Source organism: Dama dama, chromosome X (assembly GCF_033118175.1).
Source record: "Dama dama isolate Ldn47 chromosome X, ASM3311817v1, whole genome shotgun sequence".
In the NCBI taxonomy this organism is placed as follows: Eukaryota; Metazoa; Chordata; class Mammalia; order Artiodactyla; family Cervidae; genus Dama; species Dama dama.
In genome coordinates this window covers 83,597,214-83,614,949 of record NC_083714.1, presented here as the reverse complement: position 1 = coordinate 83,614,949, position 17,736 = coordinate 83,597,214, and the positions used below count along the sequence as shown (strand labels likewise).

The window sequence follows — 17,736 nt, the reverse complement described above, 5'->3', positions numbered from 1 at the left end:
GAGGTTAAACTATGAAATTATAAAATATAAATGTGTAAAGTGGCACTAGTGGTAAAGAATCTGCCTGCCAATGCAGGAGACGTAAGAGATGCAGCTTCAATCTTTGGGTCAGGAAGATCCCCTGGAGGAGAGCATGGCAACCCATTCCAGTATTCTTGCCTGGAAAATCCCATGGACAGAGAAGCCTGGCGGGCAATGGTCCATAAGGTTGCAAAGAGTCGGACATGACTGAAGCGACTTAGCATACACGGGAGTAAAGGCAAAGCTAGGTTCATAATTTTAGATTTATTGCAGATATACCAAAGCTTAATAAGTAACGCTAATTGTTCATGCTATGTATCTCTCAAATGAGCACTAGTCGAATATGGTAACATTTATTATAGGTTTGTAGAATTTATACAACCTAAATTCCTTATAGCATGCAGTACTTACATAGTTTTGTGTATTTCACAATATGTTATCAGTGAGAAAAAAATCACTGCAATATTGAAAATAACTTCTTTAGGAAAGTGTTTCACATACAAGTCAGATGTATTACAGAACACCAAACAGAAATGTAAAGATATAATTTCTAAATTCAGGAAAGTTGCACAAAATGAGAAACAAAATGAAACTTAACAATGTTGAGCAATTTGGCATGCTTTACACAAAAAGGTCAAAAAATTTAAATATTTTAAATTTAAAACATGCTCTACCATATGATTAAAGAGCTTATTTAGAAACACACACACATACAAAGGATGGAATTCATTGTCAGTGTTATAGCTGACAAGTTCATGCTGCTTTCAGATATCTAAACCACATAAATTCAAAAGAAAAAGGTAAGAGTTATTTCATTGCCATTTCAAACAACTAGTAATGCCTATCAAATTAAAATTTGACAAAAGCTTGCAGTGGTTACTAGTTCTTTTTTCCCCTTAAAAAAATATAAGCCATAGAGTAAATGTATGAATAAATATCTTGAGTATCCCACACACTTTAATGTTGAAGTCATATAGTAAATCTCTGATCCTATTACTAAATATGCTCATTTCCTGTTGCCTTTTACTCTTGACAGATCTTGGTCTCAACAATAAATTCACTGGGGAAGTGTCTAATCTTCCAGCACTTATCAATGGCACGCTTGTTGAAACCTGTGAGGAAATGCACAAAAAAATGGCTTTTTCATTTTTGTGTAAATAAAAATATATCTAAATTTGCTCTCTATTTTCCCTGCATTCCACTCCTACTCTCCTTTACTGTCTCAATAACATAGGGTGAAGGAAGAAATAAATTGCCTACCCAGCAACAGGTCTCTTCTACGAAGACGGAAGGACTTGCGATTGTTGCAAAGTTGGTAAATAAATATGCCAAGGTTACTAACATCACGAATCTCTTCTACAGCAACCAGATCTTCATGAACCACATAAGTGTGAAGCAGGTATTTGCCACTCTAAAAAAATTTTTAAAAGCCTGAAATGAGAAATTCTTAAAACCACTATTTATTTATTTATTTTTTTAGTGTTATTTTTTTTAATTATTTTTATTTATTTTTTTTTCCAGTGGGTTTTGTCATACATTGATTCTCACCTATAGCAGACACACTTTTAATATAGACTTTGCTTTTAGAACAGTCTTAAGCTCATGAAATATTTTTTATTTGAAAATTATTTCAGTGAAATGGAATGTTTTGGCTCAAATTATTAATTTTTTAAAATGTGGAAGCAATATTATTTGGAAGAGTGGACATCTGAAATACATACTGCCAGTTTGCCAAAGAGCTCCACCAGATTCTTTGGAGGCATAGCAATGGAGATATTCAGAGGCACCAGATAGCAGTTCCCAAGCAGCAAGTCCAGGTAAGCAGCCATGCCCTGTTGGGGAGGGGAAAATGTTAAGTATGATTTAGAGAGCATCAGTGCTGCAGATTTTCCAACAACCATTAGAACAAGCATCTACAACCTTTCAAAATCAATTAATGTATATCCAATAGCAAAAGAATGAAAAAAGGCTCTGCTGCAAAAAGTTACATTTATCAACATATTTAATACCAATAAATTTAAGGAAAAAAGAAATTCATAAATATCTGTAAGAATGAGAAACACACCTTTTTGAAGTCATGAATAATTGCTGCAGGGTCACTATCAGAGAATCTGGGGACAGGCACATCAATGATTGCAATGTTGTCATCCTCACGAATGTCAGCCTCTTCCATCACAGGCAGGAAGTAGGGTTCCCCTCCTTGGAGGGCATTTGTAGGAGCCTCAGAATCAAAGAAGCACATTTCTCCATGGTAGATGGTACTCTAAAAGACAAAAACTGACAATCAAAACTTTCTAACATTCACTACCTTGACATTTAAACCATTTCTCAAGCTCAAATCAGTTTGTTGTACCACTTATCAAGCTGAGGATTGTTGATTACAGCCATCACCATGAAGACAAATCATTTTTATACTGAAAGGTAATTTGAAAACTTTCCCTAAATTGTTTTTCTGTTGATCATCACAGAATTATTTGTTTCCACTAAATACGTAATAATTAGTAATCCAAAAGATAATAACTTTCATTAATATTACCTTCGGCATGAAGTACTTGTAAATACAGGCTCCACCAATAATAAGTCCTGCCAAGATGAATGAAAGGCCTAAGAGAGAAAGCATACATCTCCCAGAGGAACCTGTTTTTTCCTTGGCAGCAACTGGGAGTTCCTATTTATTCAAAACCAAAATTAAAAACAAACAAACAAAGAAAACAAATTGTGCTTTTAGACAAATAGTTGCTTTTGTATACATTTTACTGCCCTTGAAACCCAATATATTTTAGATAGATGTTAAGTCACCCTAGCCTAAAAATCATTTCAAAACACTTCTTGATGTTTAATAGATGTGAAAATCTCCAATTTATAATAACCTTTTTTCTGGCATTTCCAAATTCAGATATAAAGTTATTTCAAAGTATATACTTCTAAAATCAGCTGAAAATAGCCATGCATTTATGCAATAAGTTATCCTCTTTAAATAAATGGAACCCATTACCTTCTGCACTTGTACAGTGATGTAATTACTAACTTTCTGGAATACAATAGTTTCTTTAGTATTTTTTGTATATCAACTTATTTGCCAAATTAAAAGTGAATTAACAACCTTTTGTTTATTAAAAGATTTTCAGAAAGCTGTTTTTTGAAAATTAACTTCTATAGGAAGGAAGGAGTTCTATAAAGTAGGTATATACCATTCTAGAAATTAAAATATTGAAGACGAAATTTGTTTCATAACTCTTTTTATAATTGGGGAATATTTGCTTTACAATGTGTTTACATTGCTTTACAATGTTTGGTTTCTGCCATACGACAATGCGAATCAGCCATAAATATACATATGTCTTTTCCCTCTCGAACCTTCCTCCCACTCCCATCCTATCCTACCCCTCTAGGTTGTCACAGAGCACCAGGCTGAGCTCCCTGTGGTATACAGCAACTTCCTACTAATTTTAATGAGAAATTGGGCTTCCTAATGTCACTCAATATTATATGGCTGAGTACTGCTTTTAATAAAATAACATTTTTTATGTTCTGGGCAAAACACTGGATTTAAAGTACATTGATACTTAAGAATAAAGCTGTGTGTGTAAAAGCAACTGTAAAATTTTGTTAAATCTATCATTTGTTTGGGCTTCCCAGATGGAGCTAGTGGTAAAGAACCCTCCTGCCGATGCATGAGGTTCGATTTCTGGGCTGGGAAGACATCCCTAGAGGAGGGCCTGGCAACCCACTCTAGTATTCTTGCCTAGAGAATATCATGGACAGAGGAGCCTGGAGGACTACAGTCCAAGGGGTTCCAAAGAGTTGACAGGACTGAAGTGACTTAGTATGCATGCATTTTGTTTAGTAACTGGAACAAAAGAATCCAAAGCAAACAAGCAACCAATTAACTTTGTACTCTTCTCAGGGCAGTGGACCAAGGGGCCCTTCAATTCCATTCTTTAAAGTCACAATGTCCTAAGCAGCAATATTACTGAAGGGTAGAATGAATAAAGTCAGCAAATTTATTCTCTGATAATCATTCAAACTGGTATGTAAGTAGAATTGTTTTAGTCTTTCAGGCCATTAACTCTTTTCCATAACTACTTAATGCTATTTAAACTGTAGTTAATTTGGTGAAAACAAATATATGGATTCTAAGGAGAGGCAATCATTTCATAAACTGTTTCAAAAAATTATTTCTCTTTAAAATTCAAAGAAATTTAGTATTCACATTTTCTTAGCTACATTTATTTATTTTCAAGCCTCTATTAATACTTTATAAGACTTGAAGGCTTTCTGTGTCCTAATAATTTTCAGAAATTTAAATTATTTTTATTAAAAAAATAACCTTAGATAAATACTACAAATATTATACATTATGATTGTGAATACCTGTAATCTAGAGCTACAGGCTTAGAAATTATATTTTAGATGATTTAATTGAAGTCCAGAAAAATGAAGTGACATGTTCATAAGTTACAAAAATGACTTACTTTGAAATTCCCAAAGGAATTTATTTATTTTTCTTTTCACTGAGATACAAGAAGAGAAATCTGCACTTCAATTTTATTTCTCCCTTCAATATTTCAGGGATTTTATTAAGCAAGGTTTAAGTACTATAGTGTCCATTTCATAAAATTTCCCACCATAGTAGATAAGATATGGAAACAATCTAATTGCCCATGGATGGAAGAATGGACTAGGAATCAGGATTTTGTTTTCATTTACATTTGCAAGACTTCGTTGTGGTGGGGGTTGTCACCACAGTTCATTTCCTGCTGAACATTTTTTTAAAGTCATTGTACACAACCTCTGACATACTATTCTGTCATGTTCAATTTCCTATGAAACTATCAAGACATCACAATACAATGTGTCAAATATTATTGAATCAGTGAATCAGTGATTTACAGTGGCTAAGCCAGGATCCTGTGGGAATTTCATCACCTAGTAAAAAAATATAATCACAGTGTGTATGCTCAATTTTGTTTATTCTACATAACACCACAGGCCTAGTAGAAATATTGCTTGCATATTAACTGAATTCAACAAGTCATGGAGTTTGTGGTGATGAGGGGAAAAAAAGATTATTTTGTGACTATATTTAACTGCTGGCATCTAATTAGACCACCTGGCAAAATCTGGCCCTTACAAAGTAAGTAGGACAATTACATATTTGACTTTCCATCATTTACAAAAAAATCCTCAACAATACAAGGGGGTGTTTTCGAGCTCTGAAATGCGCAATAAACAACAGCTAGTTTGATTGCTGGGTTAATTATTGAAAGTTTCCCTGATAAAAATTCTGCAAAGGCTCATTAGCATTTGAAACTGTGTACGTAATCAGTTTTACTACATGGATTCTCATTTCACTTAAAGGTCTTTTCAAATCTTCACTCCAATCTTTACAGAGAGAGCAAGGCAAATTGGGGCAGATCTGCAAGCTCCAAAACTGCACAGACTTTGTAGAACAAAATATATATATATATCACTGTACGTTTTAACATTGAAATTTTACCAAGGGAAATGACGAGTAGTTTACAAACACTGAAAACATGCTAGATGTTTAAAGGAAATAGAAAATGGACTAAATAGACAATGGCTAACATTTTCAGGGGAGAAACTCCCCCAGTTATTGGGAATGCTAGAAGGTCAGACCTGTTTCAAAACTTTCTATGGGGGAGGGTGAGCAGAGGGGCTATCGCTCGAAAAGGAAGTACTGTACTAGAAAGGAAAAAAGAGAGAGAGAGAGAAAAAAAACAAAAACCCTGAAAATTTCCTCTACCGAAGAAGAATGTTTCCTTCAGGAAATGCCACTAGGAAAACACAAGGCTTTTGCAGTAAGAGGGCACAGTGGACACCTCAAATTCTAATTAAGACCAACTTCAGTTATGACAGTTCCTTTACCAAAGAAGGAGACCGCAAAGCTTAAGGCCACCTATGGCCAAGGAGAAACTGAAAATATACACCGGGTGGAGGGGGGAGTGGGAGAACAGACAGACACTTGCCCCAATCTATACCGCAGCTAATCAAAGCTGCCCTCTCCCACTTCCGCAGGCACTCAGCGATCCTAGAAAGACTTAGATTCCTAGAACTTCACACATATCAAAAGGGAAGAAAGAAGAGTTAAAATCTCCTGTCCTTGCTCATTCTGCATATCCACTCCGCACCCTGTGGAAAATGTGTGCCCTTGGAGTTGACTGGGTGACTTTCCCTCCTCGTTCATCCCTAGCCACCCACATGTCCCCCATGAGAAGGTGACATCTGGTTCCAGGACTTCTCCTCAAACTCCCTCCGACATTCCTCGGAGATGTACAACGCAATCTGGGAACCCGGCGCAAAGCGCTGAGATGCTAAGGAACTTGCGGGCACCACAAGCGGAAGGTGGTGCGAATAGACAGAATGGGGGAGACTGGGCAAAGCCAACCGACAGCGCAGGGAGCACCGCCAGAGAACACAGGAACTGCAGAGTAGTTCTCTTTTTCTTTTTTTTCCTTTTCCACCTTTCCCCTTCCTTCTCCGTAAACCACTCCCACCCCGCCTTCCCGACCGTAGCCGGCAGTTAGGGGAAGAGTAGGGATTGCTACCTTGCCGGTCAGGATCTGGGCTTGGACTGTGCGGCTTACAAGGGCCTCCACGTCTTGCTGCGCCTCCTCTTTTTGCACCTCTGTGGGTGTGTTGAAAGCAATTTTCATCATGGTGAATCTTCGGACTGCGCGGTAAGGAGCTGCTGGAATCAGTGTTCTGGGCTGCAGGTTGGAGGAGGAGATAGCGCTAGCCCTAGCAGCACCTTCTTTCTCCTCTTCTGTTTTTACACTGCTGGGAGCCCAGGTCTGGGTATACTTGAGACGCAGTCTCAAGCTGGGTGGGAGACCTTGGGCGAGCTCAGGGAAGGCCCCCGAGCAAGGACAGGGAGGGGGTCCAAGTGCTGGAATAGAAGTGGGAGTTGCCAGTGGTAGAAAAGAAATGGGGTGGAGCCGGTGGCCTGAGACTCAGAACTCCTTTCCTGAACTTCAAGCGTGCTCCCACCTATCTCTCTGCTCCATCAGATAAGAGCAAGAGTGGAAGGAAGCATGCTGTGTCCTGTCTTTTTGTCTCTTTCCAGGCCACAATAGCCCCTGCCCCTGATTCTAGTTTCTTAAAAGTGAACCTGGCTTCCCACAGGGCCAGGAACTGTAACTTGGCATCCTTTCAAGCTTCCTCCTCTCTGCACCCACCCAGGACCTGAAAGCACAATTCCAGGACTGTTCTGTACCTTTACAATAATACATTCCCTTTAAAGAACACTCAGAGCATGTTTGGAGTTACTTGGTTCGTTCTCTCAACACATTTTTTTCATTACTTGATATTAAAAAAAATTAATGTCCTATCCCAGAGCAATCCTAAATTAGAAATACAGGACACCTACCTCCTTAAATCCCGTTTTGTAGGTAAGACATGATGAGACACCCAGAAATGCAGAAAACTCAAAGAAAATCTCGGAAATAATCCAGATCTTTTATTCTCCCAGGCCAGGGAATGGAGACCATGATCTCAGTGCAAAACTTGTTTCTCTTCAGCTACCAGCTGTGAAATCCACAGGGAGAAAAGCAGAGGTGTGTGTGTAGCTATGTGTTTAGGGAGGTGGAAATGTGAGTGGAGGATAGAAAATCTGGGTTAGCCAGATGCTAACCCAGATCTAGTGAGAAGAAAAACAATAATCTCAAAGGGATTGAGTTAGAAATCATCATTGACACATTTACACATGCTGTTTCTTAACAGTCAGTTCTCCATTTGGTGACAATAATACAGAACCTCACTGTATGAAATTCATGCTGTGGAAGTTGGTGACTGAGGGTAGTAGTGGTAAAGGGTTTATAAATATTCCTGCTGCCAGAGACAGTAGATGGATCTGTTTTTGTGAAAGTAATAACACTTACAAAAAATAATCCAGCTTATGCTACAGAATCCCCCTTCCACTCATATATTTATTAAAATGACTTGAATGTACTGAGAGTCACCACCCATCTCTGTCCAAGAAATTCTGGGTTGGAGTTTTTCTCACTAGGTTTCTTTGACTCTAAAGTGCATAGCCTGTCTCCACTGTGGGAACTTTGTGAAAACAGCCTACATTTTCTTGGATAGGCTACAGATGGGAAGGTAGATGGAGGGGAACAGTGGGAAGCCTGTGCCTTACACAGGGCCAGATGTATGAGTTTGCTTAGAAATATCGGTGCCTTTTTTTATTTTACTTATTCTTTCCTAAGTGTGGCCATTAAAAGTTAACATTTTTGAGGCAATATTTAGTGTAGGCTGAGGAAATATCAATTTCCTAAGATGTTTCTTTTTGCAGTTATTTACTATTTGCCATCACATTTGTGACAACTCAGCCTAGGATCTGTCTTAGTCTGGCCCTGTGATCCATACCACACAGATTGTTGAACCAATGGTTGCTTGGACACATCTGTCTACCAAGTGAAATGTTCTGGATGAGATAGAAATGTATTATTTTAGCCTATCTTCCCTGGAAAATGGTCATGTAGAGACGCAAAGATTATTTCTATTTTTCAAATGAATAGACTCAAACTCTCATGACAACCAATGAAGTATATGATTAATTGCTGGATTTATGACATTGAGCAAATCACCTCATCTCCTTGGGTCTCACTTTATCCTCAGTAGAATGGTAAAATATTTTCTTCCTGCTGCTGTGAGGATCATTTAGTATAATGCAGGAGGAAACATAATATAAATTACAAAAAGGATAGAAGAGTGAGGTAGTTGGTTATTCTACAATTCTTATTTTAGTATATAATGCAGTCATGTTTCACAGTTATAATCTATTTTCTTTTTATCCTTCAACTATTCTTTAGTTTCTAGAGCTGCTTAAGCTCCAACAGTTTTTGAGTATAGATCATCTTGGAAAAGCTCAGACTTCTAGGAATAGTCACATAAATCAGCATTTAACTTCACTTGGCCCATCTTCTGTTTGTTTAAGCCATACTGCCTTTTAGGAATGACACCCATACACCTCTAAGGGACTTTGCTGTTATTGGACATTAAGTGATGTAGGCACGGTCTCAAGTTAGCAGATACTGCTGTTATCCAAGTTAACAGATATTGCTGTTAACCTTTCATTATAAATAAGTAATGCTTGTGTTAGAATCATAGGATAGCAATAACATACATCATTAGTATCCATTTATGAAAGGCAAATACTTCCTTCATGCTTTTTTTTTTTTTTCAAATTTCAAAATTTAACCTGACACTTGCTCATTGGGCTGCAACCAGAAAAGTGAACATATTTCATCTAGCAAAAAATTAGTTAAACTCTTTCTTGTACTTGTTCCTTCCCAGCAACAACTTCTTATTTTTCAGAATCAACTTCTCTCAGTTTCTTGTCTTTGGAAACTGTGGGGATCTGGCTGCTATATTGAGTCCAACTAACATCTTTGTTTTTGTTTTCTCTATTTTTATTAAAGTATAGTTGATTTACAATGTTGTGTTAATTTCTGCTGTACATCAAAGTGACTCAGATATATACATATACACATTATTTTTATATTCTTTTCCATCATGGTTTATCCCAGGAGATTGGATATAGTTCCTTGTGCTATACAGTAGGATCTTGTGTTATCCATTCTAAATGTAAATTTTGCATCTATTAATCCTAAACTTCCAATCCATCACTCTCTCCTCTCCTCAAATGTCAGTGGGATGAATATTGAAATCAAAAGACATACAGTGGCATACTGGACAAAGAAACAAGAGTTTACAATATACTGTGTATAGGAGACCCACCTTAAGGCAAAGGACACACATACATTGGAAAGTGAGGGGATGGAAAAAGCCATATCATGCAAACTGAAAAGAAAAAGTGAGAGTTGCAATATTTATATCAGATAAAATAGACTTTAAAACAAAGACCATAAAGAGAAATAAAGAAGGTCACTGTATAATGGAAAAAAGATCAGGGCAAGAAGAGGATTTTACACTTGTCACTATATATTCACCTAATATAGGAGTGCCCAAATGCATAAAACAAATACCAGTACCTAACGTTGTTAACCATATCAGAATACATACCATTTGAGTCTATGAATGACTTCCATGTTCTCACATGCCAAATAATGACTAAATTATCACAATTTGAGCTGAATGGAATGCAGTAAATAATTGAATGTCAAGCAACATTATCCACTCTCTTTGAATGGCCCCAAATACCCCCAAATCCAACTACACAAAAATAAGCTTACTAGTGGCATCTGTGGTATTATTTAACTTGTCAATTCATTTATTTGCCCATCAAGCATTTACCAAGTGTCTACTGCCTTGTGCTGTAATCAGTCATGGGAATACAGAGGTGACCAAGGAGATACATTTTTGCCCTTGTAAAGCATAATCACCATTGCACCCATGGAAATGCTAAATGTCCTCTAAATTTTGTAGTGGGAATGTTGGTCCTGTGCTGTGGAGTAGGATAGCAATTCTACTATCCAGCAGAGCATTTCCACTCACAGCTAGTGCTACCAAGAATGCTTAAATTCCAAGCTCAACTACAATGGTTTCAAGAACCCAGCATTCTATTTAGGAAAAGTAATCTGACAGAAAGATGTGTATTGGGAAATGAGTTAGGAGGTACTCCCATATTCCAGGTAGAGGAGCTGGAAAACATAGGTGACTGCAATATTGAAAATAAATGGGCAAATTCCATAAATATTTAAGAGCCATATTTTACAAATTCTGGTGCTGGAGTAAATCATTTGAGGGTCAAAAAAAAAAAAACACCTAGAAAATATAATTCTGTTTTGGATGATTGGTAATTCAAGATCTAGAAAATGGTGGTACCTTTGATAACAATACCAAACATTTGTTGAAAACATCAAATGTTACATTTCTGTGCTAAGCATGCTAAATTGATAATGTTATTTAATATTTACCACAATGCTGAGAGGTATTATTACATTTCCCATTTCATTAGTGAAGAAGCTGAATTTCCAAGAAGTCAGACGACTTGCCCAAGGTCAAATTCTAACCCAGGTGGTCTGACTTCAGTGATTATATTCAACCATTATATTGTGTTGCTGCCACTAAAATAAATGAGACAATTAAGGAGGGAGCTGGCTTGAAAGCAAAGAAAATAATTAGCATATTCTCTAGGGAAATGAAGCAAGAATCCCTGCCCTTACTTCAAACAGAGATTCCTGCCTAAGATTTTGTTGAGGACTAAAAAAATTTGAAACCCTTTTGCAACTTTGCTAGCCATGGGTACATGGCTGTAGGCTACTCATTTGAAAGCATATATAAAAACAGCTACAGGGCTTCCTTGGTAGCTCAGATGGTGAAGAATCTGCCTGCAATTCAAGAGACCTGGGTTCGATCCCTGGATCCTGGAAGATCCCTTGGAGAAGGAAATGGCTACCCACTCCAGTATTCTTGCCTGGAGAATTCCAAGGACAAAGGAGCTACTGGGCCCCAGTCCACTGAGTCTCAAAGAGTCAGACATGATTGAGAAACTAACATTTTCACTTCATTTTCACAGAGACAGCTGGTCAGGAATCTGCTGGAGTAGACTCATTTCCTGACTCCATTTAAGGTTACTTTGTATGCTAGTAAGCTATGAAAATGGGGGGAATGCAATGTTTTCTTACATATAAGAAGTAAATTTCATAATCTCTTCACATGACTTAGTCATGACTTTGGGGTTAAGAGGAAAATGTGCTCCACCCTCATTTATAAAAGTCATTTTTCTTACCATTTAAGGCAACAGAAAAATGTAATAAAAATTTGCATTTACAACACATCTAAGTCGTATAAAAGTTCTTATCTCATTGCAGACTCTCTGTGCACTTTTTTAAAAAGTTAGAACCAATATCCGAATGTGTCTTTTCTGATCAATCTTTACGTAAGTTCCAGTCTTGAATAATACAAGAGAGAAATTCAAGTTTAGCCCTAAGAATGCTTTTAAAAATGTCTAGTTGGCTCAGTTGCTCCATTACTTATTAGTGAGTGATACTGAGATATCTTTGTGGCTTCAGAGTTATGTTCCTATTCAATGAAAGCACAATCATTTGCATTTGTATTAATGATTGTTAAACCAGATCTTATTTTTATTTTCATGTTTAGTTTTGTTGGTGTATCAACATAGTCTGTTCCTCAGTTCAGTTCAATTCAGTCGCTCAGTCGTGTACCACTCTTTGCGATCCCATGAATCGCAGCATGCCAGGCCTCCCTGTCCATCACAAACTCTTGGAATTTACTCAAATTCATGTCCTTCGAGTCGGTGATGCCATCAGCCATCTCATCCTCTGTCGTCTCCTTCTCCTCCTGCCCCCAATCCCTCCCAGCATCAGGGTCTTTTCCAATGAGTCAACTCTTCGCATGAGGTGGCCAAAGTACTGGAATATCAGCTTCAGCATCAGTCCTTCCACTGAACACCAAGGACCAATCTCCTTTAGGATGGACTGGTTGGATCACCTTGCAGTCCAAGGTACTCTCAAGAGTCTACTCCAACACCACAGCTCAAAAGCATCAATACTTCGGTGCTCAGCTTTCTTCACAGTCCAACTCTCACATCCACACATGATCGCTGGAAAAACCATAACCTTGAATAGGTGAACCTTTGTTGGCAAACTAATGTCTCTGCTTTTTAATGCGCTATCTAGGTTGGTCATAACTTTCCTTCCAAGGAGTAAGCGTCTTTTAATTTCATGGCTGCAATCACCACCTGCAGTGATTTTGGAGCCCCAAAATAAAATAAAGTCTGACACTCTTTCTACTGTCTCCCCATCTATTTGCCATGAAGTGATAGGACCATATGCCATGATCTTAGTTTTCTGAATGTTGAACTTTAAGCCAACTTTTTAACTCTCCTCTTTGACTTTCATCAAGAGGCTTTTTAGTTCCTCTTCACTTTCTGCTATAAGGGTGGTGTCATCCGCATATCTGAGGTTATTGATATTTCTCCCGGCAATCTTGATTCCAGCTTGTGCTTCTTCCAGCCTAGTGTTTCTCCTGATGTACTCTGCATAGAAGTTAAATAAGCAGGGTGACAATATACAGCCTTGATGTACTCCTTTTTCTATTTGGAACCAGTCTGTTGTTCCATGTCCAGTTCTAACTGTTGCTTCCTGACCTGCATATAGGTTTCTCAAGAGGCAAGTCAGGTGATCTGGTATTCCCATCTCTTTCAGAATTTTCCACAGTTTGTTGTGATCCACACAGTCAAAGGCTTTGGTATAGTCAATAAAGCAGAAATAGATGTTTTTCTGAAACTCTCTTGCTTTTTAGATGATGCATCAGGTGTTGGCAATTTGATCTCTGGTTCCTCTGTCTTTTCTAAAACCAGCTTGAACATCTGGAAGTTCATGGTTCATGTATTGCTGAAGCCTGGCTTGGAAAATTTTGAGCATTACTTTACTAGCCTGTGAGATGAGTACAATTGTGTGGTAGTTTGAGCATTCTTTGGGATTGCCTTTCTTTGGGATTGGAATGAAAACTGACCTTTTTGTCCTGTGGCCACTGCTGAGTTTTCCAAATTTGCTGGCATATTGAGTGCAGCACTTTCACAGAATCATCTTTCAGGATTTGAAATAGCTCCACTGGAATTCCATCACATCCACTAGCTTTGTTCTTAGTGATGCTTTCTAAGGCCCACTTGACTTCACATTCCAGGATGTCTGGCTCGAGGTGAGTGATCACACCATCATGATTATCTGGGCCATGAAGATCTTTTTTGTACAGTTCTTCTGTGTATTCTTGCAACCTTTTCTTAATGTCTTCTGCTTCTGTTAGGTCCCTACCATTTCTGTCCTTTATTGAGTCCAACTTTGCATGAAATGTTCCCTTGGTATCTGTAATTTTCTTGAAGAGATCTCTAGTCTTTTCCATTCTATTGTTTTCCTCTATTTCTTTGCATTGATCGATGAGGAAGTCTTTCTTATCTCTCCTTGCTATTCTTTGGAACTCTGCATTCAAATGGGAATATCTTTCCTTTTCCCCTTTGCTTTTTGTTTCTCTTCTTTTCACAGCTATTTGTAAGGCCTCCTCAGACAGCCATTTTGCTTTTTTGCATTTCTTTTCCATGGAGATGGCCTTGATCCCTATCTTCTGCACAATGTCACAAACCTCCGTCCATAGTTCATCAGGCGCTCTGTCTATCAGGTCTGACAGAATGTGGTCCAGTGGAGAAGGGAATGAGAATCCACTTCAGTATCCTTGCCTTGAGAACCCCATGAAAAGTATGAAAAGGCAAACTGATAGGATACTGATAGATGAACTCCCCAGGTTGGTAGGTGCCCAAAATGCTACTGGAAAACAGTGGAGAAATAACTCCAGAAAGAATGAAGAGTGCAGCCAAAGCAAAAAGCACACCTATTTGTGGATATGTCTGGTGATGGAAGTAAAGTCTGATGCTGTAAAGAACAATATTGCATAGGAACCTGAAATGTTATGTCCATGAATCAAGGTAAATTCGAAGTGGTCAAACAGGAGATGGCAAGAGTAAACATCAACATTTTAGGAATCAGTGAATTAAAGTGGACTGGAACGGGCGAATTTAACTCAGATTACCATTATATCTACTACTGTCGGCAAGAATCCCTTAAAATGAATGGAATAGCCCTCATAGTCAACAAAAGAGTCCAAAATGCAGTACTTGGCTGCAATCTCAAAAACGACAGAATGATCTCAGTTCGTTTCCAAGGCAAACCTTTCAATATCACGTTAATCCAAGTCTATGCCCCAATCAGTAATGATGAAGAAGCTGAACTTGAATGGTTTTATGAAGTCCTACAAGACCTTCTAGAATTAATGCCCCCAAAAGATGTCATACTCATTATAGGAGAGTGGAATGGAAAAATACAAAGTCAAGAGATACCTAGAGTAACAGGTAAATTTGGCCTTGGAGTGCAAAATGAACCAAGGCAAAGTCTTACAGAGTTTTTCCAAGAGAACACACTGGTCATAGCAAACACCCTCTTCCAACAACACAAAAGAAGACTCTACATGTGGACATCACCAGATGGTCAATCCTGAAATCAAATTGATTATATTCTTTGCAGACAATGATGGAGAAGCTCTATACAGTCAGCAAAAATAAGACCTAGAGCTGACTGTTGCTGAGATCATGAACTCCTTATTGCCAAATGCAGACTTAAACTGAAGAAAGTAGGGAAAACCACTAGACCATTCAAGTATGACCTAAATCAAATCCCTAACGATCATACAGCGGAAGTGAGAAATAGATTTAAGGGACTAGATCCGATAGAGTGCCTGATGAACTATGGACAGAGGTTTGACATTATACAGAAGACAGACAGCAAGACCAGCCCTAAGAAAAACATATGCAAAAAAGGCAAAATGGCTGTCTGAGGAGGCCTTACAAATAGCTGAGAAAACAAGAGAAGCCAAAGACAAATGAGAAAAGGAAAACTACACCCATTTGAATGCAGAGTTCCGAAGAATAGCCAGGAGAGATAAGAAAGCCTTCCTCAGTGATCAATGCAAAGAAATAGAGGGAAACAATGGAATGGGAAAGACTAGAGATCTTTTCAAGGAAATTAGAGATATCAAGGGAATATTTAATGCAAATATGGGCACAATAAAGCACAGAAACGGAATAGATGTAACAGAAGAAGAAGATATTAAGAAGAGGTGGCAAGAATACACAGAAGAACTGTACAAAAATATCTTCATGGCCCAGATAATCACGATGGTGTGATTACTCACCTAGAGCCGGACATCTTGGAATGTGAGGTCAAGTAGGCCATAGGAAGCATCACTACGAACAAAACTAGTGGAGGTGATGCAATTCCAGTTGTACTATTTCAAATACTAAAAAAAAAAAAAAAAAAAAAAAAAGATGCTGTGAAAGTGGTGCACTCAATATGCCAGCAAATTTGGAAAACTCAGCAGTGGCCACAGGGCTGGAAAAGGTCAGTTTTCATTCCAATATCAAAGAAAGTCAATGCCAAAGAATGTTTAAACTACCACACAATTGCAGTCATCTCACATGCTAGCAAAGTAACACTCAAAATTCTCCATGCCAGACTTGAATAGTACATGAACCATGAACTTCCAGATATTCAAGCTGGATTTAGAAAAGACAGAGGAACCAAAGATCAAATTACCAACTACCTTTTGATCATCAAAAAAGCAAGAGTGTTCCAGAGAAATATCTACTTCCATATTATTGACTATGCCAAAGCCTTTGTGTGGATGACAACAAACTGTGGAAAATTCTTCAAGACGTGGGAATATCAGACCACCTGACCTGCCTCCTGAGAAATCTGTATGCAGGTCAAGAAGCAACAGTTAGAACTGGACATGGAACAACAGACTGGTTCCAAATCAGGAAAGGAGTACGTCAAGTCTGTGTATTGTCACCCTTCTTATTTAACTTATATGCGGAGTATATCATGCGAAATGCCAGGCTGGATGAAACACAAGCTGGAATCGAGATTGCCAGGAGAAATATCAATAACCTCAGATTCATAGATGACATCACCCTCATGGCAGAAAGCAAAGAAGAATGAAGGAGTCTCTTGATGAAAGTGAAAGAGGACAGTGAAAAAAAGTTGGCTTAAATCTCAACATTCAGAAAAATAAGATCAAGGCATCTAGTCCCATCACTTCATGGCAAATAGATGGGGAAACAATGGACACAGTGACCGACTTAATTTTGGGGGGGTCCAAAATCACTGCAGATGGTGACTGCAACCATGAAATTAATAGACACTTGCTCCTTGGATGAAAATCTATGGCCAACCTAGACTGTATATTAAAAAGCAGAGACATTACTTTGGCAACAAAGGTCTATATAGTCAAAGCTATCATTTTTGCAGTAGTCATATATGAATGTGAGAGTTGGACTATGAAGAAAGCTGAACACTGAAGAATTGATGCTTTTGAACTGTGGTGTTGGATGAGAATCTTGAGAGTCCCTTGGATTGCAAGGAGATCAAACAAGTCAATCCTAAATGAAATCAGTCCTGGATATTCATTGGAAAGACCGATGCTGAAGCTGAAACTCTAATTCTTTAGCCACCTGATGTGAAAAATTGACTCATTGGAAAAGACCCTGATGCTGGGAAAGATTGAAGACAGGAGGAGAAGGGGATGACAGAGGATGAAATGATTGGATGGCATCACCAACTCGATGAACACGAGTTTGAGCAAGCTCCAGGAGTTGGTTATGAATAGGAAAGCCTGATGTACTGCAGCACATGGGGTCACAAAGAGTCAGAGATGACTGAGCAACTAAACTGAACTAGGTCAATGTCACAGTTAGTCCTAACAAATTAAGTCAGATCATTATTGGAAAATCTGGTTGACAATATTTTAACCCAAGCTCAAGGTCTGTAAAAAGTGTTGTTTACACTTTAGTGTGGGTGCCATGTTTTTGTACTAGTGCAAAAGGGAAGTTTTGCATAAAGGAAGAATATAACATGTGACACATCAGTTACACTTCCTGACTTTCAAGTTATGAGAATTATCTTTCCAAAATTTGTTTTCTGTTTTAACAACTGAAATTTGCAATTGCCTCTACCACATTGAGAAGAATTCTACATAAAAATATTGTCCACACAGCCTGGGAAGGAAGAGTTTATATTCCTATATTCTGCTTGTGTTGTAGTTAGCTCAGAACAACTGGCTTATTTCCTCATATGTGGCATTGGAATTTTAAATTTAAAAGATTCTACTAAATGAAGCAAACTAGAATACTTCCATTTATAAATAGAAATAGACAATTAT

At 38.0% G+C, this 17,736-nt stretch overlaps 1 protein-coding gene across 1 annotated transcript; it reads right to left on the bottom strand.

Annotated features, from left to right (window-relative positions):
* Positions 1–1,044: 1,044 nt before the first annotated feature.
* Positions 1,045–6,701, bottom strand: ITM2A (integral membrane protein 2A). Its single transcript, XM_061136136.1, has 5 exons — positions 6,591–6,701; positions 2,087–2,284; positions 1,743–1,853; positions 1,282–1,432; positions 1,045–1,133 (listed from the first exon to the last, which is right to left on the bottom strand). Exons 1-5 carry the CDS (start codon positions 6,699–6,701, stop codon positions 1,045–1,047), a joined length of 660 nt encoding a protein of 219 aa, XP_060992119.1.
* Positions 6,702–17,736: the final 11,035 nt, after the last annotated feature.